Consider the following 24,236-nt stretch of genomic DNA (forward strand, 5'->3'; position numbering starts at 1 on the left):
ACAACACATAAACATCACCCACAGCACTCAAGGACTCGCCTGATCCGATACTAGCACCAAAGCACAGCACTCGGTGTATACCGAGCTGAAGCTGCCAACAGCACACCACTTCTCCCACTCTCCTTCTCCTCGCCTCCCGACTAACCCTACCCGTCCTTCCTGTTTACAGATCCGCCAGTGCGCCTGGGGACCAATTCCGTTGGTGACGGTGCACTATACAAGTACCTTTAACATAACATAACTCCTAGGCTTCAACATTGCCAGTCCTTCCAGACAGACATAGCCAATAAGCCCCAAATAGCCTGGCTCAGAATCTCTGCCCTTCAAAAAATCAACCCTTCATCACATTGCAGGACTTCAGGACCGTAGCGCAGGCCTTTGTGGTCTCACACATCAATGGGAGGAAATGCTCTCCTGACAGAGATCCCAGCTGCTCACTTGGCTCCCCTAAAAGCAGTCCACCACACTGTAGCACGTCTTATTACAAAAGCACAGAAATGTGACAGAATTTACCACATCCTATGCGAACTTCAATGGCTTCCGCTCCAAGCCAGCATACTGTTCAAGACTGCATGTCTCATCTACAAAGCAGTTGAGAGTAGCACACCAGCGTACCCGGCGGCAAAGCTCCAAATCTGGTGGCAAGCGCTCCTCGTGTAGCAAATCGACAAACCGACTAGAATCGCAACTCGTCCGCAAAGCGAAGACCCGCAAACAATCCCCTTGTCATGCGCCCACCCTCTGGAATTCTATCCCGGAGTGTGCTCAGAATGCCCCCACTATTCTCCTATTTTGCAAATCTCTCAAAACATGGCTTTCAGCAACACCTGACCAAGGACTAATTCCAGTGATCACACAGACCCCATAGTAATGCACTACTGTTAAAAGATGCCAGTTCTAATGCTGGCTACCCACAGTTGTACACTGGTCCGCTGCTCTGAAGCCAGGTCTGCGCTTTAAACAATAAAATTTAAAAATAAAATAAACGTTGCCTTAATGGTGTGGCTAGAATGGAAGGCTTAGCAGGAAAACTTGGCGCCCATTTGATTCCCTCTTGTATTTTGCTTCTTATGGTAAAGTCCGACTTTCTGATTTCCTTTTGTACTCACTTGTGGGCCATTATCTAAATCACTCTGGGCTTGATCTGTTAAATTGTGAAATCAAAAGGCACATTAATTCAGCTAATGTCTGTTGGTGACACCCTCTGGAGGACTCCAATTGGTGGTTCTGGGGTCATCCCCAGGCAAGGAACTCTAGCCAGACTTGCACTTTGTCTGCACCATCTCCCATCTTTGTATATTGCCCAAGTGCAAAGATCTTCCTACGTCGAGAATGAACATCTCCTTAGACCCTGCTGTCAGTGTGAGGCCCCTGCTCCTTCCTCCCACATTTCTCTCTCATTTGTTTGCCCATACCATGGTCTCCAGCCAGGGAAGAGCATACTTTTCTTCACCTGACTGCAGTGTGGATGTCGCTTTTGGGCCGCCCTACTACTTCTGGACCAGTTCTTGTCTTCTGGGTTTACTCGTGAATCTCCACACATCGTTTGCTGAATCCGCAGCCCACACCATGGCATGTACCTCTGCCCTCGGTTCAGTGCTACAGAATGTTGCTCCTCTCTTGTTACTTTTTGCATCCGCACCAGTGAGGTTTCCTAAAGAATCGACACACCTACATCTGCCGTTGCTAATGCAGATTGTTCTGCAGAGGCTGAAGTGTTTTGAGGGCAACAAGCGTTGCTCCAGAATGATATGACCCAGTTTGTGGAGAATCTTGGCTGTGTATCGCTTTCTCTATGTACCCATTTTCCTTTTATCTGGTGTCCAGCACTCCAGTAGTTCACCTTCATGGTAGGGTGGGGACAAAAGGCCAAGGTCCTTTAATAGTCTTGCCAATTAAACCTATTTTCAAGCAGCCTTAGAGCAGTTAAATATTGCCCTTTTCATTGATGATCAAGCCACAGTCCACCTGTGCTCTTTATATTTGATTGGAGGGAGGGGGACATTTCCTCTGCAAAGCATGTCTACTACACTTTTTATAGCTAGCCGTCAACGCCTACGACGACTGTTTATGGTCACTTTCTGAGGTTCTCTCCTGAGCCACAGACCCTGATCTGCACCGAACAGGATGAGATATTTATTTATATTTATTGTTTGCTTGTTAGGCGCTTATGCAATAAGAATAAACTGTTTCAAAGCGCCAACATGGCAGGGAAGGAGGGTACATTACAAGTGCTGAGGGGAAGATGAAGAGGGACAAACCTACTATGCCTTGTGAGTATTCAGAACGTGCAAGTGCAGAAAGGAAGAGGGAAGAGTGGGTAAGTGCTGGGGAGTCTGAGCTCATGGGAGCGCCATGGTGGAAGTGCTAAGAATGTTGAGTGCTACACGGCCGGGGCCGCGGGAGGTGTAAGTGCGAGTCTCCAGAGCGGAAGGTGTGCAGATGTAAAGTACTGTGGATGGACAGGAGCTGGGAGTAATCGGTGAGGGAGGTAAAGGCTCTACAAATGCATAAGGGCCAAGGACACCAATTCAGTAACTGTGGGACTAGCAGAGGAGAGAAGGTGGGAAGGAGGAGGGGAAAAAAGGAAAGTCTTAAGGAGCTTCCGGAATTTGAGAAGGTCTTGCTTAAGGCACAGGGGAGGGGGAGGCTATTCCAAAGGAGGGCTCCTGCAGAGGAAAGTCAGCGCCCCCCCTGCCCTCTTTTTAGCAAAACGCTTTACACACAGAGTTGGTGCCTGAGGAGCGATGAGGTCTAGTGGGAGAGTATTTAGTGAGATAGAGTAGAAGATGGTGTGGTCTCCGGCCCCAGACCGCCTTGTGGATGATGCAGAGATTTGAATTTAATCTGTGCAGCAACCGCTATCTTTCATTGCAAAATGACTATAAACAAAGCAAGACCCAGATATTGGATATGCCACTCCCAGCACTGTGATTTATTTTGTGCTTGTATTCAGAAAAGCAAAATGTTCTTTTGCCCTATGGGGCTTATGGAAGGAAAATGCTGTTTTTCTGTTGAAATGAAAAGGCATAACTTTTCTTTTCGGCCATGGGCTGTGTGAACTACCTCCCTGATAAGTGATGTGTTACTGCAAAGTACCCTTTAAGTGCATCTTGGTTCCAGAGCCCCTGGCACACTCAAGACTTTGCATTTCACCTTGCACATTGCCTTTTTCCAAACAATTCTTCAATTACTTTAGTCAGGGTTACAGACATGATATTGAAATGGTGTTTTGTACTCCCTGCTTTTTGACGTTGGGAGTAAAATGTATTTTTTGGGGGAGTATAAAAGGACCGCCCATTCCATATGTGGGGTGCGGGTATTGATTTTTATTTTTAGCAGATTCAAATATAGACCTTATATTTAAACCAGCATTTGTGATTCTTTAAAAAATAAAAAAAATAAAATGTCATTATTTGTGTCGCTATTTTGTGCATTTTTACCTTTTGTAGTCCTTTGAACTCTCCCATTAGTACCAGGACTGTGACTACCTTACAAAAGATGCAATTGCTTTGTTCATTTTGTATCCTAGTCTACTAATGCTCAGGTTCTGATATCAGTGTTCCAAGGGAGCTACTATCCCATATTCCATCCCCTCCACCTCACACAATACAACCAGTGTAGGCCCATGGACATTCCCCAATGATGCATTGCAGCTAGTGATAGGTACCACCTACTGTCCTCGCCATTCTTTTACATTACTGTTGAACGTAGCCTACATGTTTGGCGAGTGCTTAAAGGCTGCAGGCAGATCTACCTTACTCTCTCTGGGATGTTCTAAGGAATCGCCTGGTGCCCCACAATGTAATTCGTGATTTTCAAGAGGCCCCCTATCCCATCACACCCTCACTCTTATCCCTGTTCTTCTCCGGCATTATGTCTCTCCATTGTTCAACTCCTACTCTCTCCTCCCCACCTCTGGTCTGCACTCCTCCTCCCCCTGGAGCCTCACACTCCTCCTCCTCCTCAGTCCCTCTCACACTCCTTCTCCTCAGTCCCTCTAACACTCCTCTTCCCCCCCCCTTAGTGCCTCTCGCACTCCTCCTACCCCCCCCGGTGCCTCTCGCACTCCTCCTCCTCCCCCAGTGCCTCTCGTACTCCTCCTCCTCTCCCGGTGCTTCTCGCACTCCTCCTCCTCCTCCCCCATGGTGCCGCTTGCACTCCTCCTCCTCAACCTCCCCTGGTGCCGCTTGCACTCCTCCTCCTCCCCTGGTGCCTCTTGCACTCCTCCTCCTCCCCTGGTGCCTCTTGCACTCCTCCTCCTCCCCTGGTGCCTCTTGCACTCCTCCTCCTCTCCTGGTGCCTCTCGCACTCCTCCTCCTCCCCCGCTGCCTCTCGCACTCCTCCTCCCCCTGTGCCTCTTGCACTCCCCCCGCACCCTCCTGGCTGCCTCTCAGACTCTTCCTCCTCCCCCATGGTGCCGCTTGCACTCCTCCTCCTCAACCTCCCCTGGTGCCTCTTGCACTCCTCCTCCTCTCCTGGTGCCTCTTGCACTCCTCCTCCTCTCCTGGTGCCTCTCCCACTCCTCCTGGTGCCTCTCATGCCTGCCTCCCTCTCTCTCTCGCTAAACTCCCCTTCTACTACTGTCACCCATCTCCATCCTCACCCTCTGCCTTTCACTCACACTTCCCCTCCCCTCTAACCTACACTCCCAACTTCAACCTTTCACACTTGGTACCACTCTCACATCCAATACCTTATTTGCACTCTTATCCCACAACTCCATAGACATTTAGCACTCAGTTCCACCCTCTCCCTTCCTCCTGGTCTCAGTCACTACCACACCTGAGCACCTTTCGATCTGCCTAAGGGGGTCATGGGTACAAAAGACCCACGTTTGTTTCTCTGGTTCCTTCCCTTTCCTATTGGTTTCATGCTTTATCTAACCATTCGGGGTAATATAGTCGGAGACTTTTCCCTGGGGCAGGGTAATTGTGGTACATTGTTCCCAAAACTCCTTTAGGCCCGTCCCATTTAGTTTGCACGTTTTCCTGCAATCTTGGTGGTAAATTCAGTTTTACTTTTGCCAGTCAACTCACCTTACATCTTCTTTGTTTGCTCATTTAGTTTGTTTGCCGCTATGTTGAATTCTGAACATTATGGTACTGAAAATGGTAAAAGAAAAATCTGGTGAAAAAAGTCAGGTATTGTATGATTGATGGTGGTACCACCAGTTGCAAACCTGGTCATTTGGAGGTGGGCGTGGACTGTCGCAACACCCTGCCTCTGGTGTAGGATAGGCTCTGACATACACCATGGTAGGCTGCCTACTCCATGTCAGAGGGGTATTGTTTTCCCCTGACAAGTTGAAGCCCCTGGCACTAAAAGCAAGGGAAACCCAACTACAGGTAATTTCAAGTCGTTGTAAAGCCAACTCCCTTATTTAAAGGCCCCAAACAGAAGTCCCTTTAACATGAATAGCAAGATTTTAAGCACAAACAAAGAAAAACGGCCTGGCTTTTGTGTTACCAATGGACAAGCAACATTTTAATTTAGAAAAGGAGGAATCCAAGATCCCTGTCGCATGGAAAACAGGATTTTTAAACATTGATACAAAAACGACCTGCTCATTTGTGTGTAAATAAAAACTGCTTTAAAAAGCAAAAGTGGAAAAAATATCACTGCTCACAGGAAGACAAAACATGTGTGAGTTGACAAAAGCAATGTACATTATGGTTCACCTACAAAACTCCAGTGACATTTGAAGTGCCACTTTGTCTTCATGGAAAATGTCAGCCCAAGGCAGACCCTGTTTCTGGCTGTGGTCAAAACTTCACAAAGGGAAATCTCCCACTTCAGCCTGGATGTCGCATCTCCCATCTAATGACCACCTGCAGTAACATTTCCTGCTGAAGGTGTTGAAAGCCCAGTGTTCTCCAGACCTATTGGCTCTGAAAGTAGGGACTTCAAGAAAAGTCACCATTGGTTGGAGCACGACTAATATCTGTCAAACTGGGGGCACCCACTTCAAAGAGCAAGCTTCCAACACAAAGGAGACTGATGAAGGTACAAGCTGACCCTTTGAAAACAAATGGCTGGAAGCAGAAATTGCCATTTGTCCGACAGGAAGATTCAAAATTAAGTTAAAGGTCTATTATCATTTAGGCCCTTTTCTCTGCAACCATAATGTGGATTGATTTCACTTTTGTACCATTGTTTTTATGTAATTTCCATAGCAAGAGATCTTTCCATCATCAACAGATAAACAGTTTAATCAGTCACGTTCAGTTAAAAAAAAAAGTGCAAGTATTACTAGAGACAGTTAACATTAGATCTTGTCTCTTCTGTTTGGTGTGGGAGGTAACTTTACCAGTTTTTTCTATGTATTTATTCACCACGTAGGTAGAGACCTGCCAAACATCAGACCTTGTTCTGGATAGTTTAAAAAATAAAATAATAAAGCAAAAAGCCCCCAAAAGCCAGGGGGCCCCTAGAGGCAGAGAGCCTCACTAGGGGATTTTGTTGACTCTACCGTGTTCGATTTGCCTTATAAGAACATCATCATGGTCATGAGCTATCACTATTAGATAGGCGGCGCACCACCGGCCACCTAGGGAGAGCTTTCCCTGACAAGGTTAGGGTGTGCTTCCAATTAGAGAGTCTTTGTGTGTGTTTGACAGTAATTTGTAGTTGTACTCCTTCACCCCTTCTTTTCTGTGCAAATCGCAATTGCCATATGTTGCTCCAGCCCCCTAAAACAATCCTGGCTTGGAGGCTGGGTTGGGAGGCGAGAGAGTGGTAACTGTCCAATCCTAGTGGCAGGAATCAGGAATTATTGCTGGGTACCTCGGCAGGATTGTAAAATTGGTGATGTCATTGCTGCTATATAAGGGGAACTGCACTAGGACAAGACGCACAAAAAACGGGCAGAAAAAGGAGAAAGACAGGAGGACAGAGAGAAGAGACAGACTACCAGGAAGGATGCTGAAACTTATCTGACAACAGTAAGGAGACAACAGAGGAGAATGCTGAGAGTGCATCTGGGTGGAGCTGTCTATCTCTAGGAAGGCATCAAAGCTGACTGGGTCCTATGGTGGAGAGTGGAGGCCATCTTTGAGAGTGGAGTGACCAGACCCCTGTCCTATCTTTACAGAGTGTCCTGAGATGCAGCTGGCTTTCCTGAACCTTAAACAGAGGCTTGCTATGTAAGTAGAACTGAGCTTTTGGAAACCAAAAGGTGATGGAGTCTTCCGGCCCTAATCTTTTTGCTTTAATGTTGGTTGGGGGCAAAACAGTGTAGATCCTTAGCCTATGTAACCAAAAATATTAACTCCCCATTTGGCAGAACAATACAGGGTGAATTTTGTTAAAATTTGAAATTAACAAAGCTCACTTCCTAGTGTGCGCTGACAAATATAGCCTACAATTTAATTGGCTAATCCTTGTTGTCCAGCTGACCCAGACGTCTTTAAGGAATAGGGGTGTCTTCGTTCTTAAATCAGCCCAACCTTTTTTATCCAGCTTCCCCAACACAGGCCTTTCAGTAAGGGGGGTTTGGAATCCAAAATTCCCCAAAGCATTCCAATTTTTCTGTCTGATTTCCCAACATAGACCAAAGCAAGGGGGGGGGGGCTGAAAAACAAAGCAATAAATCACCCTGTGTTTGTTTTAAACCAAAGGTTTGGGCGAAATTATATTATTGATCAGTGTCATTATTTCATGAAGTGAAATTAGCAGAAAGTGTACAATTGTGATTGCGTTCTTTTTAACTCACTTTTGTGATGTATTTATGCTGAGAGAAGTTGATTGTGTTGTGCCACGGATAAAGTGGTGTTTTCGATATTTGTGTGCTAATTTCTATTACTGTTAAATTAAATAAATACCCATATATTTCCCATACACCGGCCTGGTTCTTGGTTAATTATTAGCTCGGGGAGAGGGATCCAAGGGGCATAATATGTCTGAGATGGGGCTAACAAAAAGTCTGTTAAACAGTTTGTTGAATAACCACTTGAGTGGGGAGGGAAGGGACTCCGTGTTGATGGTGGCTTCTCAATAAACCGTTACACACTGAAATTGCATCTGTTGGTTTTTGGGCTATTGCAATATAGACTAAAGTAACATCCCATAAGGTGAGTTCAGTGCAAAGCCGTTTAGTTCTTGCATTTTTATGGACGCTTTGTTTCGCTCACACATCCTGTAACAAGACCGCATAGTGGCTTTAACAAACTGTGTCACGGTTTGCAGTGGGTACAGAGGAGGTGGGGAATTGGCTGCATGGAGCAGGACTGTCGTTTTTGGGGACATGGTTGTGGATAAGGCTCAGTTCAGCGATTTGTAGAGGTCTGCATTTGCGATTACAGTGAATAAATTAAACCCGGACCTAACTTTAGTTCAGTCACATGATGAGAAGGTCGATCCAACCCCCACGTTTATTCAGTGTGAGCTCTGGTATTCTGCAAAACCGGTTTTTATACTGCTTGGTTATCGGTGCATGTTTGCATTTTTTCCTACTTAATTGCTGCAAACAGTTGCTCTGTTGGTTTACGACTTCCTTATTTTCAACAGTGTGCACTGACGTTTCTGCTCATGCTGCACAAGAAATGTCACAAGATTGCGCAAGTTTGTTCTTTGTTATTTATAGGCATACCAGTAAATTTGGGTTTTATATTCAGTGACGAATTTGGCAGGTAGGTTCTTTTAGATGTTCTATTGGGTGGCCTGTACGTGGAAGGTGGACATGTATCCCTGCTTTGAATAAGGAAACCGAGACTTGTTTACTGGAATTTGCTGTAGAAGTTCCGCATAAATACACCCTACAAAGTGTAGCATACTGCCATTTGCTCTGTGGAGTGATCGAGCGCAAGGTGTCTCCTATCTAATTTCTGATGTATACTGAAGGGACTCAACAGATGAGTTTGTGAGGTAAAACTGTGCGACATGTATAGGAATTGAAGCTTCAACGGGAGCACCGTTTTGCATCCACCAACAAACTGAGACTGGGTCTGGCTTTCCTTCCCTAAGATGTAATCCCCCGTCTGCAACCCTGTGTGCCCCCGTTGTTCAATTCCTTTCCAAGTGTGCCCTTAAAACTGTATACTAATTGTATCATGTAAGTGTGTCGCCATGTTGTACGGCGCTCTGTTGCTTCACAGCTTGGTGTGCGAACGTACCCATGTACAGGACCATAGGGGATGGGCTGCAGGCTACACTTTGCTTAATTGGGAGATCCATCTTAATCATGTTATAGTTAACATTAAGTTACCATAGTCACGAGAAAGGGTTGTATTAATGAAAGATTTGAGAAAGCACCTACAATTTCTATTTGGCTCTTGATCATCTTGTTCAAATAATGTGGTGTGTGGTGTGTGTTGTGTTTTTTTTTCCATCCATAGATCTCCTGATTTGGTGAAGCCCCTTTAAACCTTCCACCTCTGTCTATCAAGGAGTTACTACAAACAAGTTATGCTATGTTTATTCTGCATTTGTATAGTGCTTTTTTTACCAAAGGTATGATTCCAAAGCGCTATGGGTTGAACGCCCTTGGGTATCGCAGTCCTGTTCAGTGGAGAGAGTAATGTAGTAAAACGTGCCTGGGTGCACTTGGTATGTGTGCATCTATTGTGGAATAATGGTGTGTAGCTGCATTTTAGTGCTAGGTGTGGTGGTTGTATGAGATCAGTAGAATGTGTGCAGCAAGGCTAATGGACTTGGTATCTGCTTTCTGGCGGCGCTGGGGTTTGTGAATGCGATTGTGTGCAGCTAGACCAATTTTGATGGGTATAGCTGTGTTCTAAAGACTGTTGAGGTGGTCGTGAAGGTGTATAAGTGTGTGAGCAGCTAGGCTGAATTAATCGAGGGATATAGCTGCATTGTATGGTTTGTTGGTGCAGAGGAAAGAGTTGGCATAATGGTGTGTTTGAGTGTCTGTGTGCTTTTCAGGGGGACCCTGTTCCTGTTGAGCTTCGAGTTCCTATCTAGGTGGTGGTATCTCCCTTTGGGTTCGGGCTGTTAGGCTATGGTCCTCCCTGTGTCTTGTTGGATCAAATTGCTTTGGGGAAGACTGACGGGTGGTGACAGGTAGATCTGTTCCAACTCGAGAGACTTCCTCGGTTGGTAGTTCTCCTAGATGGGTTCCCTAATAGGTAGTTCTGCTAAATACATTCCCAGATAGTTGGGATTAGCCAAAAATAAGTGCTCGACGGTCCTTGGTACATTGTTCTGCTCAGGGATTTCCAGATGTGTAGGATTAGCAAGCAAGGGCATTTCCTGGACTAATGGCGTAGTGCATATTTGCAGAGCAATGATCAAGTTCATAAGTGCAATTAGTGATTGGGTTGGTAGTTCTACTAGATGGATCGCTGGTAGGTAGTTCTGCTAAATATATTCCCACATGGGTGCGATTAGCAAAATGGGTGGTAGATGCCCCGTTATCTAGTTCTGCTCATGGAATTGCAGATGAGTGCGTGTAGCAAGCACGTGCATTTCTGGACTGATGGCGTGCAATGCAGAGCCTTTCAAACATGTCCAGCCTTGTATTAAAGAGTACATCTCGTACAAAAATGTTTTTGGACGCCATACTTGGTGCTCCCCACTTGACCTATGTGTTCTCTATTTGCGTGAGCCAGCCTGCTGCACCCGTTTGTAGCAAAGTTCCTCTGGTCATCTCTTTACCAGACCTGAAGCCAATCACCGGAGAGGACACACTATTAGTGTAGGCACTGTCGGAATGACCCAGGATAGAATCTGGGGAACACGGCAGAAGGGAACAACTCTGCCAACTCTTAGGGCAGGGATATTTTCTGTGTGACGCAAAGGAAGTGGAAAAGAAGCTCTTAAGAAATGTATGGGCAGCATGGGTTATTGTGGTGGATTTGGCATGGAAGACCCATTGATTTAAGCTTACAACACACACAGTTGACATGGTCTACAAGTTTTTGTTGGTTTAAATTCATTTTTACACTTTAATTCCCCCCCTTTTTTTTTTTTGGAAAATGAAGTTTTATTAATTTTCGTGCATGTATTACAACAGTACAATGCATGTTTAAACATAGATTAACAAGAAACCAATCGTAACACACCCCCCCTCCCCACCCCCTACAGTTCTCCTTAGTTGCTTGTTGCTAGATTGATGGGTTCTTAGAAAGCATAACAGCGTCTTCACAAAGTGCACTTGGCACGCCAAAGTCAATTCCCCCTTTTTTTAGCTGCTTATATAAAATGTTGCTCCATGTATAACTTTGCTTGCCAGACTTTTAAAAGGCTTAATTTTTAGGGAAATATATAATGTCTGTCTGTGTAGTAATTTTGGAAAACATGTTTGCCAAAAAAAAACTCTGGTTACTGAATAGGAATTTTATCCCCCATGTCCATTGCATCAAGCAAGCGACTCCTAGGGTTTAAAGTCACCTTTTGAAGAGTTATTCCTTCTCTTTTGCGAAGGGATCCATACTGCCTTACACATGCACACTGCTCGTTTTCCGTAGCATGTCGAAATATCAGTGCAAGGCGCCACTCTACATCTGAGAATGCACCATTGGGTCAGGAGGTTGGGACGTGGTCTTTAGAACATCTGGTTGGGGTTGTGCTATACCTCACTTTATTTGCATATGCTTTGAAATATATAATTCTCCTGCAAACGGATGCTCTCTGATGAAAGGGCATGTTTGCATAAAGGATTGTGTAGTGTGGCTCTAATGCACACCACCAGTACAGAATGGGCGTGCTAAAGATGGTACGTGCATGGTCTGTGTAGGGCACTGCAACAAAAACCTTAATCATTATTTATAAGGTCTTATATTTTTGTTTCATTGGGAGACAGGAACTGGTCAGTCTTAGAAAGCAATGTTGGCTGTGTTGACTTGGATCCAGAAAACCCCAGTCAAAAGAAAGCTATGACTTAGATGAAACAAGACAACATCGAGGGAAAAAAGGCAACCCACAGAGCTGATGTAATCTCATGGGGGGCAGGAATAATGACAGTTGAAACAAGCAAATTTATTAAAATTCTTAAATACAAAACATGTTCACTTAGGATCACGTTTTAGGCTAACTCTACATTTTATTAAACTAAATCCAGCAAACGCTAGTTGATCAAATTTATCTATGTACTACTGGCTGCTTATCAGAAGACATAATTATAAAATGGAGACTGGATTACTCGTTGCATTTGATCGTAGAAGACATCATGATGTAAAATATTCTACTCGGACTATAATTACTTCATCTGTGCCCCAGGCTGCAAGACCTCCTTCTAAATAAATATATTTCCCCGTTGCAGCCCACATATGCAGATGAAATTTGAATAACTTGAACTACGATGCCCAAATCTGAGTAGTGAATGATCAGTTATTTCTGTCAAGTTCGCACACGTATTCCTGGCAGTTATCCAATACACTGTTTCTAATGAGCAACATTTTCCAAGGCCCCAATCCAGCTGTACTGATGACGATTGTTCAGCTAAACCGAGCACTGCATTACAAGTCTGACCTTCATTTCCTTGTGATGCAGTTTTTCCTGCCTTTCTCCTGATGCCTTGGCATTTAGGGCCCTAGAAATCGAACTCTTAATTGCTCGTCTCATCCACCAATGAGGAAACATGGTTTGACAATGAAGAATAATACTTGGATAAGTTCTTAGACTCCTCTTTATTGTCTTCTTCTTTTACAGGTTAGTCTGAATGATTCCCACAATCAAATGGTGGTTCACTGGGCCGGAGAGAAGAGCAACGTGATTGTAGCACTAGCCAGGGACAGTCTGGCCTTGGTTGGACCCAAAAGCAGTAATGTAAGTGCAACACCTATTTTTACTTTGAAGAAAAATGAAAGGGGGGCCGGGAGGTTAATTTCCTTTGGCTATTTGGCTGTGCCCCTTTCAGATTGCCCAGTAATTGAAAGTAAGTGTTTACTTTTTGAATCTCTTAAATAAAGGCGACCATACCAAAAAAGGAAAAGCACTTTAATGCAGAGTTCTAAACTTGTATTTAGGTTTAGATTCGATCCTCCTTTAGCAACACACACTATTTAATTTCACCCTTCTACAGTACGTCAATATTCCTGCTATTGTTTGGGTGGATCTGCTGTCACAGTTCTATTAGTATTTAGAAGGTTGTGTTTAACGACTGCCAAGACTGGCCTAGGGATTACTCCCAACAGTATTGTTTCAAAAAACCCATAGAAGCTTGAGCAGTCACAGGTGCTCTTCAGCTATTCATTACACAACTCCATCCCTCGGTGTTCCAGAAGTATCCACATGTGCGACGTTGCCGATTTCCTTGTTATCCAGTCTACCTACAGCTAAGCGCAGGGTGGCATAACCTACAAATATTGTTTTGCGGAAATCCTGCTAATATTTCCTTATAACTATTGTTGAATGCAAACCAGGCATGTTTATGTAGGAGCTGTGACCCTGCTAGCGTTCCAAATGAAGGCTTCAAGAAATATTCATATGAAGTTCAGCCCAAATTGTGCCAATTACTTTGGGTTACGGCTTGGTAAAGTTGGCTTTCGTCAAATGCTGATGCAGATTTAAAAAATGTTTTTAGAAAATTGCTTTTAGATCCTGTTTTTATCCATACTAAATGTGAAAATGTTCCTAAAAATTCCACCCCTACCTCTCCACTCCTCTAACCCGCCACATCGTCGACATTTCAGGCATGTGGTCCCCATGATGGCTTGACATCTCAACCAATGATTCTCCCCTGTCGCACCCTTCAATGTTTCCTGGTGAAATGGTTCTGCACTTACTGTTGTATTAAAGAAAAAGAAAAAAATCCTGGAAATCGGTTCTGTCCTCAACTTGAGCGCTTAGTTTACGTTTGGGATGGTCATGATATCCTGAACGTTTAGTGGGGTATTTTTGTTACCAATACTTTTTAAAGCGATACTGTTTTTGTGTATGCTCTACTTCATTTTCTGATTCTCAATATAGTTTTAAGGTTGTTTGTTCAAATATTTATCTACCTAGCTATCTTTTAACAAAGCTAGTCCCCCTGTTCAGACCTACAGGAAAAATAGCTTTTCGTTTCATCACCCATTTTAAAATCTAATCTACAACTAAAAGCTTTGACCTCATTTTCTTACCCCTTGCTGTGCCTCCCCTAAACAAAATGTAGTGTCACCTACAAAGGATTCTATGATGCTCCGGTTACTTACTGGTATTCTTCATTTCAGCGAGTCTCCCTCTCCTTTTCACAGTCCCAAACAAATGAGGCTGTGGCAAACACTGAAGAAAACGATCCAATCCTTCATTAAAGTGACTCTCCCGGTACCATGTCGTTTCATCGCCTGCCATTATCACGACTGCTATTTAAACATGTATTAAATTACGAAATAGGGATTCGAACATTTTGCGAGGGGTGGGGGGGCGGGAAAGGTCAAATAAGGGTTGGGGGGGTTAGTGAATAGAATAGTAAAAAATAGGTGGCAGAGGGTGGGGGTCTGTTGGGAGGGGAAGCCCCCAAAAAGAAATGTGATTACCTTTTTCGTAATTTTAATACACGTTTAATTTGCAGTTGTAATAATGACAGGCGATGAAAGAACATAGAACACTCTCTTCTCTCTCTCTTGTACCAAGCAGTAAAAAGAGGTTGGGCAAGTCTTGTCCTAGGAAGAATGGACACCAAATTGTGACGAGAAAATGTAGGCCTCTGTGGAATGAATGTTATAATTTGAGCACTACCCACTAGTCTAAGTCTTGATCAATTGAGGACATGAACTGTCCTTTATGCGCAATGTCGGGTAAATGATCAACTTGTGCCCTCACACAAGCACTCTTCTGTTTAGTAGGACACAATATTCATGCTTCTTTGTCCAACACAGCATCAGCAAAGGCATCGGATAAAGCACTGCCTAGTTACGAACAGGCATGCTGTATAAAGGAATACAAGGTGGTTGAGGCTTCTACATTTCAAATATGCCTGAGCCCCACACTTCGTTCCTTTTTGCTTAAGAGGTGGTTATCCACCATAGACAATTCCCCCATAGCTTCTGGTCTCTTTTTGTAACCTTTAAGGTTCTTTTTGTAACCTTTAAGGTGAAAAATTCAAGATCAGGAATCGGTCTCAACTAGGAGTCACTAAGTTCAGTTTACAGTTTGTCTTCTCTCAGACCAATGTAATTGAATCCCGTTATAACGCTATGCTTAAAGCCTCCCATTGAGTCGGTAGCAGACATTGCAAGCTTAAATACTCAGGATTGATGCTTAAGTCATGTGGCCTTGAATCCCCATCTCAAAGAGTACAGGAAGAAAAGGAGCAAAGCCAGTACCATCTTCAACAACTCTAAGTAGATGGAACACGGTTCTTCTGACCTCCGGTTAGAGCATGGTGGTCTTATTGGTGGAGCGGGAGAAAAAAAGATGCCTTGCTTTATTTGGAACAAGGAATAAACTCTCAGCAATTTGTCAAGTCAGACATAGGAGACAGTCACAAAGACATGTTTCAAGGTGTCCGTTTTATTAAGGTAAAGAAAATACCTTGTGTATTCCTAGTTCTGTGATATAGGTACCCTGTTCTAAAAAATAATCCGTTGGTCGTCAGGACATCTTCCAAAAATAAACCTTGCCCTCTGACTGACCCTACCACTAACTATAAGGAAAACTAACTTGGCCTGCAGATGCGTTTTCAAACACACCCCTGCTTCTTGGTTTAAGCTGGTTGGTGCTTGTCTCTCAAATTCTCCTCTTGGTATTTCAGACCTTGGCTCAGGTTCTGTGAGTTTCTATATGGAAGGGGGACTTCTGACACCCTCACAAAAGTTTTACTTAACTTTGAGTATTTGTTCCTTAAATACGGGACTTGAATTTGTAAACCATCCAATTTTGTAACTGCTATCTCCTGCTCACCCCTCCTGGGTGCTTGAGTTCCTTTGAAATAAAGGATTTTCTTAGTCCAGAAGGGGCCTTCTGGCAGTTTTAATTTAATGTGTTTTCCACTCTTTGCGAGAGGCTTGGTTTCTGGACCCGGACTGAGCTTTCTGCTACTTCAGACCTTTTGATTCTCTGGTGGCTCTTAACCCCATGCAGGGTCTTGCTTTCAAGTTTACCCCTCCCAGGTGTTTCTATTTCTCTTAGGTCTCTGGTACCCCCTCGTGGGGAATTGGTTTCTTTTTCACCCCTCCCAAGTGTTTCGTTTTCTCTCGGTTAGCACCTTGTGAAGTCTTGGTTTCAGGTTCACCACTTCAGAGTGTTTCTATTTCTCTTATGTCTTTGGTAGCCTCAGAACTCTGCCATCCTCCTCCTTCTCTGTGTTGGCCATGTTTCCGTGACCACCTTCGGGGGAGGCGGCTGCCCCGGTAGTGCTCTTCTCGCATAATCGATTCCACCGCACTGTTTCTTAGTCTGGGCTTTGTGATTGGTGCATGCCAGTGTGCAGCGTCTGTGGCAGTTCGCTCTCTCTCTGCCAGAGACCTGTGTACCTGGGACTTACCTCGCTCTTGGACTCTGCAGTGTTCCTCGGGCTCTAAGATCTCGCCACCCACCACGGATGCATTGGCTCTACACCACAGGGTAGCTTTCGCTTTCGCTGTGCGCTGTATTGCTCAGGTTGGCCCTCTAACGGCTGGTTCGTCACTTGCAGGTAAGGTTCTCAGCCCTTTTACGTTGCTATCTGTAACAAGAGATGCAACACCATTGGTTCAGTGTTTCTGACATGAAGGTGATGTCAGCAGCCAAACCACACACATGTAAAACCCCTATATATTATTATTTTGTTCAGCCCCCCATGTATCCAACACACACTGGGGACTCTGGTGTTAAGGGAGAAGATGGAAGACAGCCAATATAATTGCAATCTTTAAAAGCACAGGGAGGGCGGATCCATCTAATTATAGGCCCATAGCCCTCCTTGATGTAATGGAGAAAGTACACGCATCCCTATTACTGAAGAGACTGATTAAATGGCTTGAGCAGACCGTTTACAGGATCCATTTCAAGCAGGATTCGTAAAGGGCCTAGGGACGGTCCCCCCTGCCTTCATCATCTCGATGCTAAAAGCCAAAGTCTTGAATTCCAACTTCAAAATACATCTCGCTATTTGTAGATTTCACAAAAGCTTTCGATAGCATTAGCAGAGATCAACTATGGGCTGAACCGAGAGTGAAAAACTGCCCAGAAGACCTATTAGAGCAAATTGAAGGCCTTCATACTAAAACATCCCTCAGATTAGTCTCTCAGTAGCTGGTGAATTGAGTGAAGAAATCCCGACCATCTAGAGGTGTTAAGCAGGGCTGTGCCATGGCCCCTGCCCTATATTACTTCTATATTTCGGATCTGGATGTGAATATGGCAAAGATCCGAAGCTTCTGCTGCCACAGGAGCCACCTTCTTTCCGCTAGCCTTTGCAGTTGTCCCCTGGGGACATTGCAAGTGGAGCCAAGGGTAGTCTGAGTTTGGTCTGTGGAGGAAAGGAAAAAAGAAAAATATGGGGGGAGGGTGGAAAAGTAGGAGTAATATGAAACTGACTGCAATTGAAAGGATGCAAAGGGGTTGAGGGAGAGGAGCGTGTGTAATTGAAATAGTAGGGGCCAATGTATAGTCATTGGAAATTGACCAAGTGAGAGTGCTGCTCAGAATGAAAAGGTATGTGGTGATAAAGATGATTCTAGTGGTGGCACATTCTTGTACTTGTGGTATTAAAACATACTCCAAGCAATGCTGTGTGATGGATACAAGATGTGCTCGGGCGTAGCCTAGACGTAACTTGATTGCCAGTCAATGGTTTTATGCATACCTTGTCAACACCCCTGGAACTTAATCTGGAACTGCCAAGCCAACTTCAGGAGTGATGGTGCCAAGAATTGGCTGTGTGAAGAGAACAAGTAGATCACGATGGGTATGAGGGAATAGGGATGATTGAGGTGGAATCAGCCCACCAGGAGCCATACACACATGCCTCTCGGTGTCTGTGAGCTGACTAATGTGAGGTCTAGGTGCACGAACATGAAGAGGATGGGAGGGCCTATCCTCATGCAGTGACTGGCCATAGCGGTGCAATGTCGTTTTGGTATAAATTCAACGTCACTTTAGCAAACTACTCTTACCTGGACGCCGAGGAATAAGTGCAGTGACTGAGGAATGGGAATAGATTGAAAGCAGAACTACCTAATGTAACTAAAATATGGGATGTAAGCCTGTGGCATTGAACCACGTAGAAACTGGGACTGGCACACGTTCATGATACCAAGTGTTACCCCTATATTTGCAGCGAGTGATTTGTTTATGCAACATGTTGAAGATGACATCAAGAGGGCTCTTGGATTTTGTCTTCATAGTGTCTTAAGAGGCCCCATTTATTAATTGAATACAAAATGCAAAACATTGGACAATGCGGAGTAGCATATAAACTCATTTGATTGTAACTTGTCTAAAGTACTAGTCATTAAAATGAAATCTAGTCAAAACGAAGTATTTACAGATGGAAAACTGTGGACTCCACTAAAGACTCTTCAGATGTTTGGATTAAATCTCCCATGATGCCACACCACTGAATGTGCTGTCTAGCACTGATGGGTGTTGTAGTCCAAAGCAAATCGAGAGCCAAAGGTTATACACACCTGCACTGAAGTGAACCTAAGTCTTGCAGAGACACCATCAACTCACTAGCCCTGAGCGGGTTTGGATGTCTCATTCAAGCGGGAGACTTAGCTGGAGAGACGACTTGAAGGCTCCTGAATTAGATAACATTCTGCGACAATTTTTAAATAAAGCCATTAATAGGGGGACTCCAGAATTGCATAATCAATCTTTCACTCAGCGGATTGATAAGAGTCAAGTGATGGTGCTGGATCTTCCACGGGAAGTGTAATACTCCAATCACATGAGTCAGTCCAAACTCTGTGTCAACAAAGTCAGCGTGGATCAACAAATGGCAAATCCCATTGATGTGCGGATCGAATGATTACGCTTAGTGCCAATCTTCCGTAAAGAGATAGCCAAGTGGAGGGACGATCAGGAAAAGACCAACAAAAAGAGCCTGGGCCCAGTTCTAATTAGGGCTGATGCAATTAACAGTCGTTACCTAAGACGGCCAAATGAGGAGCAAGTCACATTCGGGGAGGTCGGGGAAATCCTGTCCCCGCCGGGGGAGCAGCTTGTGCCACACTGGAACGGGGTGGCGGTCAAAAGTGATGAGACAAAGCAAATGAAGGAAATAAGCCCCTTTTCTTTACCAACAGCATGGCTGTAGAGAATCGACCTGATTAAGGGTTAAGCTAGCCTGAATCAGGCAACCATTTTAGGAATAAGACACATTCCGGACCTCTACTTACACTCTTCCCATGACATTGAACGTATACGTTTCCTGTATGACCATGCAACGAATATAGTTGAGGTTGTAATGAAATCTCAGATGGCTGCTTAGCCCATGCTTAATTGTGGGAGGAAATTTTAAAAATTATGGTTACATGTCTTTTCTATTCTGCTGCAAGGTCTCCAGCAGCAAAATAATGTGTCTGCCTGTGGTCATCTGAAGGGAAGAGGGTATTCATCGGAGAGAGAGAGTCAGGATGGCTGAGTAAGATCTAGAAATAGGGGTGATGAAGGGTCTGAGAGGAAGGGACGGGAAGGCGAAATAAATGAGAACTGGGCAATCCTTCCGTAGATGCTCACTGAGATCTTCCAGAAGCTGAATGTGAATGGTCTGGAGGAGTTACTTTAGTTAGGGAACATTTGAGATTTGTTAGTTGGAATACACAGGGCTCCAGTTCTTTTAAAGCTGAGGCAACGAGGAAGTATATCTTCCAAGACCACAATCTGATTCTCCTACAGGATACATGATTGAGGGAGTGCTTTAAATTGGATGGATTCACTGTCTACAGTCAAGCCGCAACCAACATAAATGGGGGAAGACCTTCAGGGAATCTCCTGGTTGTGGTTCGTAATCATTGGGTGACAAGTAATGAGCAACTTCTATTGCAGAGATGTTTTTTTATTTTATTTTTTACAGGTTAGGATTTCCCTCCAACCCTTATTTTGCTTTAAATCGATGGTTCTGATTAATCTCTAATGGCACCCAGCCCATTCCTACTTTGAAAGCTTCTTGGAGGATCTGGCAGACATATTGACGATTGTTAGATTTCTTTTCTGGAAGACTGCATATTGGTTGCTAGAGATTTGAACTCCTGCTGCCTGCGGGGGAGTGCCTGTGGTGCTTATAACCTAAGATCCTGTGTCAATGGTGGAAAATGGGCAAACTTTTTTCAAAGATGGGAATTTAAACTTCGCCAATAGTAACATGATTGGGGATATTCCCCCTATGAAAACTTGGAGAAAAGGGTCATTGTCTTCCACCACTGATTATTTAGTACTATCTGCAAGTCTTTTGAGGACATAGGCACTAGTGATCATATACCCCTGTCGGCAAAGTTTAGGTTTACAACAATAGGGCAGTACAAGCTGTCCTCTGCTGCGATGCTATCAGTAAACTCGGCAGGGAATCGATTGGCTAGGTTCAAACATAGAGGGAAGGACCTCAATCACAAACTCAAAGATTTATTAGAGGCTGTGAACCCAAGACCTTAAATAAACTATATAATCCTATGACCTTTGTTGAGCTTTTATGGAACCTGGATAAACTAGGGACCAAACTAGGCCCCATGCACAAATCTCATGTTCATAGTTTCGGTTTAGAGACCAGAGATCGGAAGCAAGCACTTCGAAGTGATATCCGATTGTTAGCTAGGGAAGGTCTATAATTATAGGTGTTCCTTCTTGAAAAGAAGACCCTTTGACACCAATATAGAAATTGGTCTCGGAATCAAAAGTTTGAGAGAAACAGTCAGGATGGTTTATCTATGTTGAAAGCAGTGACGGAATGTAACTCGCGAAACTTCTGGGGAATTATTAATCCCCAGTGTCCGGAGCATTCTCCAGTCCAATCAAATATGATCACTTTATCAGTGTGGAGAGGGTATCTATCTGGGATCTTTGAGGAAAAGAATTCACTGAGCTGTGGATTGGGACCTCATGTGAAGTGGGATGTTCACTTCGAAGATGGGATCGAAGGCTTAATATATACTTCCTCGAGATCTAGGGCAGCTGGTCCTAATGGTCTTACAAATTAAATGTTGGACTCTTCACTAGCCTTTTGCACCTCTATCCTGTTTAATCTCTTCAATAACAACATATAAATGAGGAAGTGCCCAGACTCCTGGAGCAAAGTCATAGTGATACCCATATACAAGAAAGGAGACCAGGAGGACCCTGCTAATTATCGCCAAATTGCTCTGATGGACATCGAGAGTAAAATCTTCTCGAATGATCCTGAAGAAATTAGAAGATTGGGCAGTCCAGGCAAATATTCTCTAAATTCCAGATAGGCTACCGGAAGGCTCTGCCCATGACATTGAAAGGACTAGTGTTCAAAATTGGCATAATAATCCTCCAATCTATGGAGTGTGGATAGACTTTTCAAGCACCTTCGATACAATAAAAAGAGGTAATCTCCGGTGTAAAATAAGAGTGGGGCATTTCTAAGGGTCTCTTAGCGTGCCTCGTCCACTTGCATAGTATAGTAACACAGTGATAAAAGTGAGACTGGACTCACGAGACCATCTTTCCTCTCCAATTAAAACTGAGAAGGGCATAAGGCAGGGATGCATTGTCGCACCCTGCTTTTTTACTCTTCTTGGCGGATCTCTGGAGTAAGTTGACATTTTATTGTCTAGTTGCTCCTTCATTTGGTACCCTTAGAATTAATGGGTTGGCTTATGCTTATGATGTGGTTTTGATGTACCACACGCCAGTAGGCCTTCAGCGTTTGATCACAGCTTTTGAAAACTATGCACTTTCAAATGGTCTGATTTATTAACCCCAGCAAGACCTTCGTAATGTCTTATAATCAATCAATTAAAGAGATTGTAAGTTTCGAGTGGAAAATCGCCAAACGGATTCTGCCGGTAGTGAAATAAATCAAGTACCTGGGTTTTATGAAGTCCTTGTATGGCTTCCCTAGAAGCAGATCTTGAGAAAAAGTTTGACAGATGTATCATTCAATGCTTTTGAACCACAATCCATTCCTATGGGCATTTTTTACTCTCTTTAGCTAGTCTTTTACTTTAAAGAAGGTATTCGGGCATCTGTGAATTGGTCTTGACCACACCCCTAAGCAAGCTGTCTAGATCGTTCCTGTGTAACGGCGCAGATAAGATAATAACTATGGAATGGAAGGCTACCAGAGCAAACGGTGATTAGGGAGCCTTGTCGCTAGCATTTCCACCCATCACGTTGTTTTCTCATTGAGCCCCTCTAAGTAGGGTGGGCTATGCCCAGGTGTGGTTCAAAAGCTTGTTTAACAGATAGCGCCTCGATCTATATGTACTTTTGCCGTTCCTTTAACTGTATTACTGTGTATCAGGGATCGGTTTGGGATGATCCCTTTGACGTCTGGCACAAGGTTTATTTACAAGGTCCATCTCCTGTAGTGGCACAGATGAGCTAAAAAACAATGAATTTGATGAGGCCCAGAAGAACTTGGTTTATAGGAAGCAAACCTGTCCATCCCTCACTTTATTCTTATACTTACTATGACCACCTAGAAGGCCATCAGTTTGTTGGTGGACCATGGCATATGCAAATAGAGGAATTGAGGGTATGGGTTGAATGGCCCTCCAAGACTGATTGAAGGAATTTCGAATGGAGAACATTTGTATTTTGTTCTTGGGGAATTATACCGCATGCTACTGCCATGCTGCCATTGGCATGGTCTCTATGTGCTCTGGTGGATCTGAAAGACTGTAATGGGAACGTTAGTGGTAGAGGAGAAAAATGAAAGATAGCTTTGCCGCTGTTAATGCATGCATTTCGGAAGTACCTGGTTACTGTGTGTAAATGATTTTTCAAAGCTGCGTTTGATATACAGCATACTCTGTTTCTAAGCACTTCTTTATGGCTGATAAAGACGCCGAACCAAGTGATGTCAAGCCATTAATCCAGGATCTCATTGTGTAGTGCAGTGGGGAACCAGGATTAGGACCCGAGTCTCCTGCTCCCCTACAGTCAGCCACCTTGGCGTGATTCATATGTTGCATTGCCTAAACTATCAGTCATTTAATATCATCCTATTGTGCACACATGCAGCTCTTTGTAAATGGGAAATATTGACAATTCTGGGAAGTTGGCAGTTGCCCAAGAGATTAATGTTTTTCTCACGCGGTTTTGACTGACATTCCGTTAAAAAATAGAGCGTTTTGGGTCCAAAGACTCTGCATCTGTTTATAATTTTCCGCACGTCGTACCAGACGCCGAGCTGCCTATCCCACAAGCTGCCTATCCCACAAGTTGCCTATCCCACACGCTGTCAGCACCCGAGTTTTCTTGTTTGCTTAAAGTGATATTGAACCTTGCTCTGCCAGGCGCCATTGAGTTCTGATGTTTTTTGATTATCAACGTTTTAGTAATTGTTTTCAAGCCACGAATGTCATCAGTGTAAATGTTAAAAACATTTTCATAGAGCGATTCAAATAAAGTGTAGTGCTGTCTTCCTAGGCATGGAACTTTCACTTCCCCTATGCACCCCCCCCCCTGTGTGTGGTGATTGGGCGTCCCCATAGTGCTGGTTCTTTGCCACTCTGCTTCGGGTAATATAAGGCTGTGATGATAATATGAGTGTAGGGCTCTGGTTTAACTCGATGTATTTGTAAGGTGCCTCTTCCTTGTTTACTTAAGTTCTGTATATGTAGGAATGGGCTGCAACCTGTGGGAGACCTGAGCAAAGGAGTCTGACACCTCACTGCACACATGTGCATACCAGGAGTACCCAGGGGGCAAAGTGGATGGACCTTAGTAAAGGCCAAGGGGAGGTTCACCCATATGTGAGGCGGCTACACCAGGTCCCCTGATGAAATAGACAGTCTGCCTTCTTATAACATGCAAGGAACGCTTTCCTTTATATATCCTTGTTTCAGTCAAACCAACCCTTGTTAAACATAGCTCTCTTAAATTACAGAGCTCCTAACTGAGACTCTCTTGAATAGTCCACAACAGTATCAATATTAAACAGTTTTACATTTCATCACTTAGTTTACATAAATCACACATTTTCTGTTTTAGATTTCTCAGTGGATCCTGTGGGGCCCTTGGGGACCCAATTCATTTCCATTTGCTGAATAACTATTCATATATTTAACACAGTAGTACCTGGGAAGTTTGGCCCACACCTGTGTTCAATTAATCTTCACATAACTCCGAGATGTCCCCTGAGAGTGCATTCATCTTTGGCAACTACATATTCAAATATACCATGTAGGTCACATGACAAGTGCACGTTTACCTTTTGGTAAATAAATATTAACATAGGTCCA

The 24,236-nt window shown here is 44.0% G+C and overlaps 1 protein-coding gene across 2 annotated transcripts in view; it reads left to right on the forward strand.

The window, feature by feature from the left end:
* Nucleotides 1–24,236, forward strand: part of SORL1 (sortilin related receptor 1) — a 1,341,481-nt gene that overhangs the window by 89,468 nt on the left and 1,227,777 nt on the right. The window contains exons 1-2 of one of the 2 annotated variants that reach the window (XM_069614319.1): nt 8,757–8,865; nt 12,610–12,726. In XM_069614319.1, the coding sequence (XP_069470420.1) occupies nt 12,637–12,726 (90 nt within the window). In that variant the 5' untranslated portion in view covers nt 8,757–8,865; nt 12,610–12,636. Of the gene's footprint in view, nt 1–8,756; nt 8,866–12,609; nt 12,727–24,236 lie in introns of those variants that run through there. The other variant, XM_069614318.1, reaches the window with a different exon arrangement.

The sequence above is a fragment of the Ambystoma mexicanum genome, chromosome 9, assembly GCF_040938575.1.
Source record: "Ambystoma mexicanum isolate Mex_15411 chromosome 9, UKY_AmexF1_1, whole genome shotgun sequence".
NCBI lineage: Eukaryota > Metazoa > Chordata > Amphibia > Caudata > Ambystomatidae > Ambystoma > Ambystoma mexicanum.